At 39.9% G+C, this 14,943-nt stretch overlaps 1 protein-coding gene across 3 annotated transcripts in view; it reads right to left on the bottom strand.

Annotated features, from left to right (window-relative positions):
• The window catches only part of esrrga (estrogen-related receptor gamma a), a 72,535-nt gene extending 58,577 nt beyond the window's left edge, over positions 1-13,958 (bottom strand). Inside the window, exons 1-2 of one of the 3 annotated variants that reach the window (XM_053342877.1) lie at positions 13,903-13,958; positions 2,425-2,583 (exon numbers count right to left, since the gene is read on the bottom strand). In XM_053342877.1, coding sequence (XP_053198852.1) covers positions 2,425-2,583; positions 13,903-13,958 — 215 coding nt within the window. Of the gene's footprint in view, positions 1-2,424; positions 2,584-13,902 lie in introns of those variants that run through there. The other 2 variants (XM_053342879.1, XM_053342920.1) reach the window with 2 other exon arrangements.
• Positions 13,959-14,943: the final 985 nt, after the last annotated feature.

Genomic DNA, 14,943 nt, shown 5'->3' with positions numbered 1-14,943 from the left:
TTTAATCAAATGAGTGATGGCTGAATTGCATTTAGCTGCTCCAATTTCAGGGTCCTGGTATTGTTCATGCTGGCTCGCTGTCATACTTTCATGGCTTACTGGGACACTTGAATAGAATGGAAAAAAAAAGGCCTCACGATAAACTGAAAAAGAGAAGACCTTTTTGTTCTGATTAATAATATTTCATGTTCCTCCATCGTTATTGTTATTATCATATGCCAACCAGGGGCTTACCATAGTTTTGGCACAATTAAAATGTAAATTCTAGTTTGTTTTAACTTGATCCACAACTTGATCCAATGCAGCGGAAATGATGCTTCCCACTTTGGAGTGCAGTGGGTGTGTGTCTATCTGTGTGTGTGCGAATGTAGTGTATGACTTCGAGCCATGGCGTGACTCCCTACCCCTTGGCAAACCTTTACAACTCTCATCACCAGAGTCCACTCTCTGCCAACACACACATACACACACACACTTGCATTGTGCTAGTAACACTCCTCTTGGTGATTGGCTGAGAGTCTGCGTGAGAATGGCTTGCCAGACCTCTAATTGGCTTGACCCAGACTAACCCTGAAATCCTATTGGACTAAGACTTCCCAGTCTACAGTGTGCACAGGTACACAGACACACACACACACACACACACACACACACAACTACTTACTCGCTTTACAAAAGCCTAACAATTAAGTTATCAACAGTGTTTGAATAGGCTGTGCAATGATACAACAATAATAACAACATGATAAATGACAGTAACAATCAGTCAGTCAGTGAGATCATACAGCATAATATTGCTTGGCCACAAAAATAGAGACATGACTCCTGACTAATGGTTTAAGATATTGTGACGTCTATGGTTGCAGACTAATGAATTAAGTTTTTGGAAAGCTTATCTGAGCATGTTTTTGCTACAAAGGAATCTAGTAATGTTGGTTAAAGACATAATAGAGCTTTTTTTACAACAAGCTCAGATGAAAAAAAAATTATGAGAAAATATAAATATACAGCAATAGGTCCACTCGTCATATACTCAAACACATTTGCATATAATAGTGCAATAAACCTGCATTATGCTAATTATATACAAAACACATACTTACAATTATAGTTTTGCAATCTGGCCATGTGGCTCTAACTCTTATCCAAAGAAACTTACAATGATTAGAAGACAGAAAGAGAAAGCTGCCGAGAGAGAGAGACAGCGAGAGAGGAAGACTATGAAGAGAGAGAAAGTGTGTGTGTGTGTGTCTGTGTTTCATGCGTCACACATTTGCTGTGTTTTAACATGAAACAAGCAGCATATTTACAGTTTATGTTCTAAAAATGGACCATAGAAGCCTTCAGTTCCACCTGCCTTCAACAACACAAACCCAGAAACACGGTGGATATCCACTGGAAAACTTTAAAGTGAACATTCAGTGTGGTTAAAGCGCTTCATGCTTTAAGTTTTATTGCATACGCAGATGGAATAGGGAATTACTGTTCTGGTGAAGTGTCTGTCCTTCAACCATTATATGATTTTAAGCCTCTGTGCTGCGATGCATTTGCACTACTGAAGTGTCCTTGAACCAGAAGCTGAATCCTACTTTCTTGTGATACTCATATATATACACTGTAAAAAATAACAAAGTCAAGATAATGCTGTAGGTGTGAGAAAAATATTTAGCAGTGGACACTAGGGTGGTCCAGGTATTTTTACTTTCCATAAGTCCACTATCTTAAAATTAAAATGTCATTTTTGCCTCAGTACAAAAAAATCAAACAGAGGTAAGCATATTAAAGGAGGCCGGGGTTTTTTTTCTTCTCGTGTTTGGTAATTTTAGCACTATAGCAAGCAAAAAGTGTTAAAACTTGATGTTAGAGTGGGTAACTCCGTAATCAACTCCTCTGTGCCTGAAGTCAAATAAATACTCCTAACATGGATACACACAAGGTCAAATACAGACCGCTGGAAGTATTTCCTGTACTCACATTGACACAAAAGCAGAGCAGTTTATCTTAAAGGCTGATATAATAATAAGAAATGTGTATGCTGAAAATGCTAAATACTACTGAAAATTAAGAAATGTATGACATATGACACAAAAAATCCACCCTCAAATTTAAATACTACAGATTATAGAGAAAGGTTAGATCTTTTTTCTCTCTCATGTATCCCCCCCCCCCCCACCACCACCCCTCACACACACACACACACACACAAACAACACACAGACCACTAAGGACACTGTCTTTTGATGTCTCAAAGTGCTTGCTTTTTCTCTCCCTTTCATCTGAGATTTATAGAGGTCAAGTTTGGCCTTTGTGTAAAACTGAACCAAAAGAGATTCATAGATTCAACAAGTCCTTTTTTCTGTTACTTCTTTCACTCACTCTCTTTCAGTAGGTCTGTCTGTGTGTCTTATCGTCTCTTTGTCTTACCTGGGGTTGTAGAGGGCATGTGCGTCTCTCATGTGGTTGGCCTCCAGTGGATCGTAGCTCTGGTGCATCCTCCAGGCGCCAGCGCCGCATTTACCATAAGCTGACTTGGAGTTATCTTCACTGCTGCTGTTCACCAATGGCCCCTTCGATAAGTTCATTCTGTATGCAGGTGCAAAGTAAGAGAAGGAGGGGCAAAAGTGAAAATAGTGTACAACCAGTGTGACAGAAAAGGGATAGAGAAACAGCAGGTTGGAAAGTACAGCTGAGACTTAATGCTATTTGGAAGTGTTGGATTAATTCAACTCATTTAGACCGGATACAACATTTCCGTGTGTAGCCCTTTAAGACCAGGTGCAATGTTTGCGTGCTACTCCCTTTGGAGCCGGATGCATGTGAGCGTGTTTTAGATCATGTCATCATTTTCAAGACGTGACTGATGAAATGCATTATAATTTGAATACATGTGGGGAATGTGAAATGCATTAAGAGATGCCTTTCTTGTTGGGTTTTTTTCAGCGCGATTAGCCCATCTTAGCCTCAGGTTTTAGCAGGTTGGTTTCATACCAAGCCTTCAGTTTTATAATGTTTTAAGAGGGTGCCTTAGGTCATTATGAGTTAAACATCAAGTAAAAGACACTAAATAATGTTGAACATGACCAAAGTTCTTAAAACTGCAGTGCGGGACATTAAACCTATCACACCCAGATAAATCTCTCTCTATATTCACAGTATACTGGTTTTTTTAGCTGGTATCAGGTATGACAGTCCCACACTGACTTGAATAATGCATACTGCACATGCTCAATGGGCAGAGCATGCACACTAGAGACTTATGGCGACTGACTTCTGGTTAGCTCACTGCTAACTTGAATAGGGATAAAACAATTTTATTGTGCAGCTCTTCTTGACTTTCTAAATGTTATCGGACTGAGTGGATCAAATGTTGATAGTGAAAGAAGTCATTTTGTGGGGGTTCTGTGATGCTCAAATCTATTTATGTGCTGTTTCACAGACACAACAGTAGCGACAGAGTATGCTACGGTGGAGCATATGACGTAAACATGTGTCGATTGTGTTTTTGCAATTACTCTCATTGTAAACAATATTATAAAAAGACAAATAGATTTCAGTTGTTCAGGGACATTAAATTAGTGCAAATTAATGTAACACAACTTGTGAAAAACGGTCTAATGAAATACAATTTAAAAAATTACAAAAAATGTAGTTATTGGACACACACACACACACACACACATATTCACACATGGGCATTTAGCTTGTCTGTAGGTCCGCAGTAAAACAGTTATATGAGTTTGCAGCTACTCAGCGCATTCAGAAAAAAAGACAGGCAGGTATTGCATACATTCAGAAAAAACACAGACAGGTTCGAAGAGATACACAAACACAGACTGACACAAAGGCTGACATGCTGAGAGCAGCATGGACAAGCAGGCAGGCAGACAGACAGACAGCTGTCAGCCCAACAGATGCATTGGAGATGGGTTGTGACTTTAAACCAGTACATGAGACCGAGACCCTGGTCCTAGAATTTGGTAAAAAGTTCCTGCCAAATACATTTGTCTGTGGATGCGTGCGCATAGGTACTGGATGCTTCAGCCTACTAACTGAAGCACACCCTTATTGTGTTTAAACGTCAAAGGAGTTTTACCAGTTTTGGTTTTTGGAAAAGGCAGAGGTAATATAAAAGTAAAAGCACCAGAAGAGGGACTGCAAACTGTCAATCAAACTCAGCGCTGTTGTCAGGGGAGGATCTGTCGCTGGGGTGATAAGGTCACTGCAGGCAACAGAATCAAAATCATCCATTGCAAGAAATAAAATAATTAAATAAAACAGAGCGGAAGAAAAAAGGGACACTTCTCACAGCTGACGTCAAAGAGGACAAAAGGCAGGGTTTGTAATAAAATTGTCTGGGTGGCCTACATTTATACCAAACTATCAGGGGAGAATGGCACGAGGCCGGTAGGAAGAAAAGCACTTCATTACAGGAGGACAAAATATAAAAAATACAGAAACCAATTCGGAGTGGGGAACAAATGTCAAACAACAACTGGTATTAATGTGCTGCTTCTAAAAAAATGCCTGCTGGTAATGTCTGAAGCATCCCTGTGTTTGGCATTATGAATTTGCTTGTTTTTGCTTAACAAAAAAAATAAAATAAAAAAAAAAAAATAATAATAATTATGCTTGCTTGGGGAAATGACTATACTTTTTATTCTTAATGTTGAAACATTGTTGCGCAGGTCTACAGACTAAAAAAGCAACACTTTTATTCTGGCTTTTGAAGACCAAACATGTCAAATCAAACCACCTGGGAAAACTATCCTATGTAATGGAATGAAATATCTTCTAATTGTGCTTATTTCTTTGTTGTTTTTGCCGAGTTGATTTTGCCATATATTTCAGTCATTCCTGTGTGAAGTGTATCAGTAAACAGAGCAGGACATCTGTGTGTATGCATGCAATGTTTTCCCTCTATGGGTTCATATTTAGGTGAGGGCCAGATAAAAAGGCAGGTAGACAGACCAATCACTCGTCTGACAGCCATCCCTCCTTCCGTCCCTCCATCCATCCACAGAACTGGGTTGGCTCAACAAGAGCTAGAGGGCCGGGGTGTGTAATATGTAGGTTTTAGTTCCACTCTGGTGAATAGGAGGAATCGATATCTTGCTGCTGCTGCTTCAGACACTTACTGGCTTTGGTTGCGGTGTCACAATGCTATATAGACAGGCAACACTTAATACTGCTTTTTTATTGGGGAGTGTCCTGGTGTCAAACCGGACTAAGGTACATCCAGCACCATGTACACGTGATATTAGTTTGAATCCCTTTCCCTGCTTGTAGAGTTGCATGCAAGCTATTAAAAAACAACAAAAAAACGGTATACTGTTTTTTTTCTTTACACGCCTATTCAGTACCATGATCCATAAGAAACCATTTAAGAGTCCAAATCATGTAATGCTTTACCAAGTTTTAAAATAAACCATTACATATCATTTAAATAAGACATAAAAAGTGGTTTGTTATTCTAAAAAGTACAATACACATATTGTATTTCTCTCACCGAAAAGATTATTCTGATCATTTTAGGAAACCTTTCCCTCGAAGCATTAAAACTGTAAGATGTACTTACGCATATACAAAAGAAATAGCTCATATATAAAATACATGAAAATTCGTACAAAGGAAAACGAGAGAAGAGGCGAAGAGTATTAACCTATACGATTCTACCTAACCTATTTCACGCTCTTGTCAGTACATGTAAGCGGCACCAGCACACACGCACACACACACGCACACACACACATGCACATGTTTATGTGTGTGTGTGTAAAAGTAGGGAGATCATGGGTGTCTTTCTGATACTCAGTGACTCGCTCATGTGTTGCTGGCCCATCTGTGAACAGAATGACCATGACACAGTGTGTGTGTGTGTGTGTGTCTGTATGTGTGTATGTGTGTGTGTGCGTGTGTGTGTGTGTATGTGTGTGTGTGACATGGTGATGCAGTGATTGATGAGACAGTTGCCATTCTTGCTAATGCAAAACGCACCTATCCCTGAAGGGAGCAAATGCCACAACACACGCACACACAAACACACAGACACACACAGGGCTGCAACTGCCCTACCTAATTATCCCACTAGTCAGGGTCTTCCAGTCACATATGCAATAAATAGGCATCAATGTAGTTTTATAAACATAAATTCATCGGTGGAAGGACAACATTTAAAAAAAGGATCATGGAATGAACACTCTTTCTGCTACAACAATATGCAATCTGTGAAAATGAATAAAATACATTTTTATTCTAATATTTAATTTTTTTTCTTCACTAGGCTCCTTGAAAGGATGATGAGACATTATTGCTGACTTGCTCTATTGTTTACATATAGATTCTGTATAATTATAAGTTACTCCAGATACAAATGTCAGATAATTACTTCATGTCATGTCTGAATGTGTTAAATAATAATGACAAAAATAATTGCATAATTATTATTGCATAATAATTGTCTCATAAAAGTGTCTGACACAGGTATGCTAACGTTTGTGTGTGTGTGTGTGTGTGTGTGTGTGTGTGTGTGTGTTTGCGTGCATGTGTGCTAGGGGGATGTTAAAATGATCACATCGTAATCACAAATACTGAAGGAATAAATGACATATTTATATAGAAATGCGTGTGATGGTGTTTCTCCTGTGTCTGCACGTGCATCGGGGCAGGTGGTGTTTGACACAGCTCTGTGTTGGCTATGTGTGTGTCTGAGCGGATGTGGATGTGTGTGCACGTTAGCGTTAGCAACGGGAGCTGTTAGCGGGGCAGGCGGCAGATGGGCTGTCGGCCTTAATAGGGACTGAGCGGGTGCAGAAAGGTGACAGCTCCACGAGGGAGGGGTATGTGGGGAGGGAGAGAAGGAGTGTGTGTGGGGAGGTGAATTGTGAAGGAAGAAGGGGATAAAAGGGAAATGAATTATCTCCGGAGGTGAAGAAAAGTGCGTATCAGCTGCGCAGAGGAACGTACCTTCTGAGGGCAAGAAGTGTTTATAATGTTCAGTACATAGATTTGTATAAATATATATTTTGACAACTTTGTCCAGATTTCAAACTTGTCATTTCCGTGTTAATTTGTTTCAAGTATACAATATTTATATTTTTTCTACAATTAGAAAAAAATGTATATAAATCGAAAAACAATAATGAGCAGCTTTCCACTTCAACCAGCACCACAGAACACTTAAAAAGTCTGATGTCACTTCAGTGAGTGAAGCTGTGGACATTTCTGCACAAAAAGTACTTGTTCTCTTTCATTTCATCAGATATGTTCTTCAGTTTGTTCACAGTTGTCTCGTGAAAAGCCCAAATGTTCGAAACCAGAACTATTTTTGAAAATCTAAAGCTTTCATGATATATTTCACTTAACCGTATAAAAATGAATGTTCTGTTTTTGCAGTGTCACAAGTACATTTTGTGAAGTCCACACAAATTTAGAGTGTTTATATACACAAAGAACTCGCACAGAAACAAGGGCTGTACCCATTGTGCATTTTCAGTTATGGTTACATGGTTTATCTCCAAGCTGAATTGTTGATAATTGGAGGTAAAAAGAACCAGAAATTCTGTTTCTGTAGTGATAAAAACCTAAAAAAGAAAGAAAAGAAAAAAAAGAAGAAAAAAAGAGCCGCTTTAGATACTCATCAGATTTGTCGGAGATCTTTCATCCAAAAATATGACGCAATGTGGACACTTCTTATCGGCCCTTTCATTTAGGCAGGCATGTAATACATACCAATTTAAATTCACCACATGAGTTGTTGGTTTGTTTTTGTAATGAACAAAATGCTTTAGACAGAGAGCGAGAACGTAGGCTAAGCCATTAACTAAAGTTAAGAGAACTGTTTTGTAATTGCTTTTTCAATAAAAAATATGTATTTCAAAGTTTACACATAACTTTGAACACGTTAATAAGAAATACATCCATTAAACTTTTGGGCGCAATGAATTGAGTAAGGCTGCATCACTTTGGACAATGATGTGAATATATCTGTGTAATGGTGGAGTTTATCCCTAAAATGCATTTGATAAATTTAGTAAATTACACCATATAAGATACCAAGAGACAGAAAGAAAAAAAAGGAAACATGAAAAAAAAAAACCTAAAGAGAGAGGTGGGGTGGTGGGCTGGCCTGTCATTCTCTCCCCATCAGGCACACACATGAAGCATGATAGGAGGATGAGAGGAGGAATATTTCACTGTCAGTCGGAAGGCGGCATGGTCATCCATTTCTTTCTCTCTCTCTCTCTCTCTCTTTCTCTCTCTCTCTCTCTCACTATTTATCTCTTCTACTATATCTTTCCTTTTTTTGTCTTTTTGACCCCCCCCCCCCCTTTACACACTGTCGAAACAATGACAATTTAATCATACTATACAAGGCCTGGGCATGTAGACGGAGAGAACTACCCAGCCAGCCAATCGAAAGCTCTCTCCCCATGGACTCACAGAAAGAGAGACGGTGAAAAGGAAGGAAGAAAAAAAAAGTGCAAAAGACAGACAAGATGTTTAAACCTGCATCACTCTCTTGATCCTCTTTAACTCATGCACACACACTTCTAAACCCACATGGCACCTCTCCATCTAAATCTGCGCTATTGTGGCCCAGTCTCCGCTGTCTCCTCCCATTAGGAGTGAGAGGCAGCATTAGAAGCCTTGAACACGATACGATGTGTGCGCACGCACACTCACACACGTATACACTGATCTCATGATCTAAAGCGCAGCTCAATAGTTTACCCGCTGACCTGCGGAAATCACATTTTAGTAACTCCTTCACTAAAAACAATAAAAACCACAAAAAGACACACATCCTTGAGTTAATATTCTCTAAAACCACTCAGACAGACCTGAAAAAACATCTGTTAAAATGTCATAAAATGGATGGAAATAAAATGTACTTTTGACACTGAGAGTGAAGAAAAAGAAAACTCCCCTCTTTTCTTCCACCTCTCTCTAACCTACACTGCTTAAAGTAGGCTTGAATGAGACAAGTAAAGTCAGTAGGTAGCAGTAAGAAGAATAATTCTTAGCAAGGACATAAATGATTTGATAGATTGTGATAATAGTAATAATGAATGAATGCACATTTTGATGTATGGACAACGGAGACGAATGGATGACAGGTAACGCGGAATGAGCGGATCAGCAGTGTGGAGGGAGGGAAGCAGGGAAGGAGAGGAGATGAGTGGCGTTGCCTCTCACTATACATCACTCTCTCTCTTCTTTCAATCAGCGCTTTGGCATTCAATCACGCACACACACGCGCACGCTCACACACACACACACACACACACACACACACACACACACGCATATACATTTAGCTTAACCACCAGTGTGGTGTAATGGCTAATTGTAGTGAGTGTGTGTCACAGCTGGTAGAGTCTCTCTTACTGCTCTTTCAACACATAAAGGCCGGCACTGACCCATGACACACTCGCGCACACACACACACACGGCACTGATGGATTGAGCATAAATCAAAGAAATTCTCATCATCAATGCTCGTCCCATTTTGCTCTGTCATTTCGGTGTGGCTTTTTATATAAAGGTAGATTTGTGTGTATTATAGTGTGTTTTTAATATAAATGAGAGCACATACATCCACGTGAATGCTTAATTGCATTTTTTGGTGACTTTTTAGCTACAAATGCCTAAAAAAACAAATCCAAATCCATGTGTGTTTCTTTGCGTTTGAGGGTGTGTGTGTTTGCATGGGTTTTTATGTGCGCGCAAGCATGTGTGCTTTCATGCGTACACGTGTGTCCAGCGGACCCCTAAGTGCTGGTGTCAGACAAAAGCACCCCCCAACCCCCCCCCCAAACACCCCCCCCCCCCCCCTTTCCATCCCACCTCTCGCTCTGTCTGTCTCTCTCATTGCATCTCTCTCTCTTTACGGGACTAAATTACCACTGGAATGCCCGGACCCTTCACATGAGAGAGAGGCCATAGTGTGCCTGTGTGTGTGTGTGTGTGTGCATGAGTGTGCGTGTATGCAGAAACAATGAAGAAACCGGGCAGACAACAAATGCCATAGGGACAGACGGACAGGCAAACAGATGCACAAAAAGAAGAACACCTCCTCATACGGGCCACCGATAGGTCACACACACACACAATGTGGGCAGGCAGGCACGAACGCATGCATGACAACAAACAGATACAAATGCACACACTCAGCCTCATGCACACACACACACACGCACACGCACACACACACACACACACACACACACACACAGCCAACAAATCAGCACGGCACATATTGACATGCTTTGACAGATGAATTAAGTAAATGATTTTATAAGGAGATTAAAAGGATTTTAATTTACGCAATCTCTCTTTGGTCCCCCCCGTCCCTCCCTCCAGTCAGCTTTACCTCTCTCCCTCTCTTTTTCTCTCTACTGCTTTCTTTCCCTCATGGACTGAGAAAGAAATCACTGAACAAGAGAGTGACAAAAAACAAACAGGGAAAAGGCAGAGAGAAATGTAATAAATGTTTTCTCAAACAGAAGGCGAGGATTTCTTTTTTCTTTTTTCTTTTTATAATTCAACAGATGTTTATAATTTTTCAGCACATTTAAATAAGAGCAAAGACACATCATTATCATGGTTTTAAATGACAACTGAATTCTTTTAAAGCTGCATGATTTATTTACATTTATATATTTTAAATAGTTTAGAGTGGAAGCAGAGCGGCGGGCCTACAGGTTTCAAGGATTACATTTGCTTCAGTTCATTCAGGAAAAATGAGGTTATGTCACCAAGTAAATCAGAAAAGAAAATCATCATGAAATCTTTAAGGTCAAAGTACTGCTGCAAAAACAAACTGAAATTATAGAATTATCCTATTTTGAATGCCCTCATTATTGTCTTGGCACAATACAATTCAACACTCTAACACATGAAAGGTGAAACTTGAACGTTATCTCGTGCACCCGATATTTGTTTAATCTGTTCAAATAGGAAATAACTATCACTTTTCTAAATGATTGACTGTGTATTATTCTGGCATATATCATTTTAATTTCATGAATTTTTAAATTTTCATCAAGGGAACACTTTTGTGCAACTTCAAACATGCACCAAACTATATTATTCATTCAGACTTAATTTGATTAATAATGAAGACTTTTTCCATTTTTAGTCATAATCACAAACTATTTATTTCCATCTAATTAAAACAAAATAATTCAATTTAGACACAAATCATGATTGAAAATAATTCTAAGTGAAATCTTTTTTTTTTTTCCTGGCTTGTGTTTCTCTTTGTCTCTCACAATGAAAATCATTGCCTGAATGATCTGCACGGACGCTGTGCAATTCTCACCACCCGTCTCCTTCACACTCACTGACAAAAAGCACCAAATTCACTAAAGTCACTGTAGAAAATATATCTTAATGATATGCAAATGGTATGTATATGGTGGCATGAGGGGAATGTAATTATGTTAACAGCTTAAGCGGTACTTGTTGTTGTTATTATTATTATCGGTATGATCATCATTATCCCTAATATTTTAATTAGTGTAGGAAAGCAGTGCCTGAGAGCAAAGGAGGGGAAGCCTGTGTAGAGAAAGGAGAACGGTGGATGGAGGATGGATGGACGGATGGATAGATGGATGGATGGATGAACAGATGAACAGACAGGCATGGATGGAAGAATGTTTTCTAAAATATGTGCGAGTTGTCAGCTTACATACACTTGTAGAAACACACACAGGTAAAGCAGGGACTTTCCCATGCCTGACATCAACGCATTTCTCTCAATGTGTCTGTGCTTAATTTTCAAACACAGCCCTCATGCTGGTCACCACTTATTCAATCAAAAACAAACAAAAGCTGGTTGTAAGTGTTCACATTTCTTGTCTAATTCACAAATCAAAACCAGAGGTAAATCTGTGGTTCTTAAACTACACCGTACTGGTTTTGCACTGGAGAGATCAACACACAGACACACACACACTCAGATACAGTGTGCAGACTGAGGGTCAAGTATTTTAGTCCAAAATGTACTGAATTCAGACATTCCTTCTGACACCCAACCATTTGATTTATGAAAGAAAATAAATTATACGCAATATAAAAGGATGTCCTGAAGAGTCTTCTATTGGAGTAAAGGCTCAAGCTCACTAAAAGCCTGATATATGGCAATGCACTGCAGTCAAATCATCATTTAAAAAACTTTCACTTGGTTTTGTTTGTTTTTAAAATTTAATTTAATCTTCCAAAATTACCAAGTCTTCAGAAAATTGAAAAATATTTGTTGGAGATCTGATCTTTACTAATACAAAATATAAAAAATCTGTTACTAAAAACAATGAAAAGCAGGTATTACGTCTTTGAAATGTTCTCTGGTAGTCCACACACTGTGAAAGACTTTGAATTTGTGCATAAAGGACACATACACTCGCACATACATAGGTGAGCCAGCTTCAAAGCACACAGAAAAGAAATGATGCTTTCTTTAAAATTTTAATTAGAGCAAGGAAACACATGAGTGTATCCTGCATTGGATTCTGCTTTGATTTGGTTGTTTTACCTCTCCACTTCAGACTTTCTGTTGCAAAGACTTAAACTAAGACTGTGATTCAGTATCACTCATAATGATTTATTATACTGTAAAAACATGCCCACATAGAACAAAATTAATAATTGGATATATTTTTATTTCTACACATATTTACTGTTAAATCCTTGATTAAAGGCAAGGAATATTTGCAACTATGAGTGCCATTAGTGAATGCATGCTTAATGCAAAGAGAGTGTTGCCCACTTACTGAAGCACACTAATCAATTCAGCTAAATCCATGATTTACATTGTCATGTTTGAAAGAGAACAAACTGTGTATATTAGTATACTTGTTATGCTTTAATCTATGTATTTCCATGAAATGCACCTTGTCCGTTACCAGCACAAAAACACATACTTGCACGCACACACACACACACACACTGCTGTCCGCTCAACCAATCAGTTAATCTGCATTTTGAACTACGTCTTTAACACACTCCTGAAAGAGCAAAGTGCTGGCAAAATGAGCAGCTCAGGCACTCGCTTGTTTGTGTTGTGTGTGTGTGTATGTGTGTGTGTGTGTTTGTGTGTTTGTGCGTGTGTGTGTGTAACTGTCTCTAATTCCTGTGCAGGGCCACACGCTGAGTTGCCCGTCTGAAATTCTACCTCCTCTGGCATTTAAGAGCGCAGCTTTCCCCCTTTCCTCCTCCCTCCTCTCTTATGGGCCCTTCTCCTCCTGTCTATCCGTGTTATTCCTGTAACCTCAATGCCCTGTTACCTCGCTGATTCTCTGCTTGGATGAACACACACTTAAAAGACAAATGCACAAGTGTAAATACACAGGTGTACACACACACACACACACACACACACACACACACACACACCTGGACAGAGTTGCAGTCTTGTCCTAAGGACAAACTGACTTAAAGTAAAACAAGGTCTCAAAATCAGGGAAAGTGGAGAGGAAACTATCTTTAATTTGAAAATGACTGTATGTGTGTGTGCAAGTATGTGTGCACGTGCGTGCGTGCGTGTGTGTGTGTGTGTGTGCGAGCAGGTGTGTTAGTGTGTATGTCTTGCTCCCAGGTGGAGGGACAGAAATTCCGCTCCTCTACCCACTGAGTAAGAGCTGCTGTCCGGATACTGCAGACACACACACACACACACACACACACACACACACACACACGCACACACACAGTGAACGCGTGCTACCTGACAGAAGAAACAACCTTGACATGGTGCCGGCCACCTCAGCTGCATACCAGCACATACACACACACAAACACTCATGCTCACACACACACGTACTCACACACAGTTCAAGACAATGACAATGACAAGTTGAGTGATGAATAGAGGGATAAGAATAAAAGGTAAAATTTACCTACTCTTGTTCAGAGTGCATTAAAAAACACTCGGATAACGGGTGTCCTACCGAATCCATCGGTGATACCAGGTCATTGTCATGTCAACCTCCTCAGGGGAAAAAAGGAAGAAAATCTTTAAAAAGAAAAAAAATTCAAAGTTTTTATATCTCTCCTCTTTCTCCTCCTCTTCTTTTGCTGGTCTTCCTCTCTCTCTCGGTCCTTCCTTCCGCTCTGAGGGAGCAATACAATTACCGGGCTCTGCGCTGCCTGCACTGATCGGCTCTGCGTGTGTGTGTGTAGATGTGAGGGAGCGCGTGTCTGTGTGAGAGAGTGCGTGGAGTGTGTATGTGAGCGCCAGGGAGAGGGGACTATAGGCACACACAGCCAGCCAGCTAGGCAGTTGGGACAGAAAGCTGTGCCGCTGTCCTAATCAACGACTTAAAGCCCCGATAGCAGCTCATGAATATTAAGCAGTATTTTGCATATGCAGTCCCCCAGGCCCCGGTTCTACTGTGATTGGTGGTGACTTGACCAATGGCTGTAAGGAGGGGCGGGGAGAAGGGTGGAGACAAGGAGGGCGAGCAAGGGAGAGAGGGAGAAGAGCAGGTGGAGAGGGAGGGACCAGACAAAGAGCGATAGCAGGAAAAGAGAGAGGGAGGGAGGGAGTGGAGAGGAGAGGAGAGGAGAAAGAGACAGGTGAGGGAAAGATTTAAAGCAAGACATCCTGCTTTCTTTCTTTTTTCCTTTCTTTGTCTCTTTATCAGTCATTTTTTTTTTTTTGTCTCTCAGATTGAGTCTCTCTCTCACAAGTCTCTCTCCACTGGTCCCTATTGCTCTCATCATGTACCTGCATAAGAAACTGCAGTCCAGCAAAAATTGCAATGTTAAAAAAAAAAATTCCATTGTCTTTCTGTTTCAAAGTTAGGAAAGTTAAATAAAATAAGAATACTTCAAACAAAGACTAAACATTTGAGTTACTGCATATTTCAGGACATTAGTCACGTAGAAATGAAGGATTTGTGTCAGCTCAGCCTCTCTGAACGACCCAAAATCGACTCAATC

The sequence above is a fragment of the Scomber japonicus genome, chromosome 1 (assembly GCF_027409825.1).
Source record: "Scomber japonicus isolate fScoJap1 chromosome 1, fScoJap1.pri, whole genome shotgun sequence".
Taxonomy (NCBI): Eukaryota; Metazoa; Chordata; class Actinopteri; order Scombriformes; family Scombridae; genus Scomber; species Scomber japonicus.
Note: the sequence above shows the minus strand (reverse complement) of the source record. Positions and strands in the feature narration are given on the sequence as shown.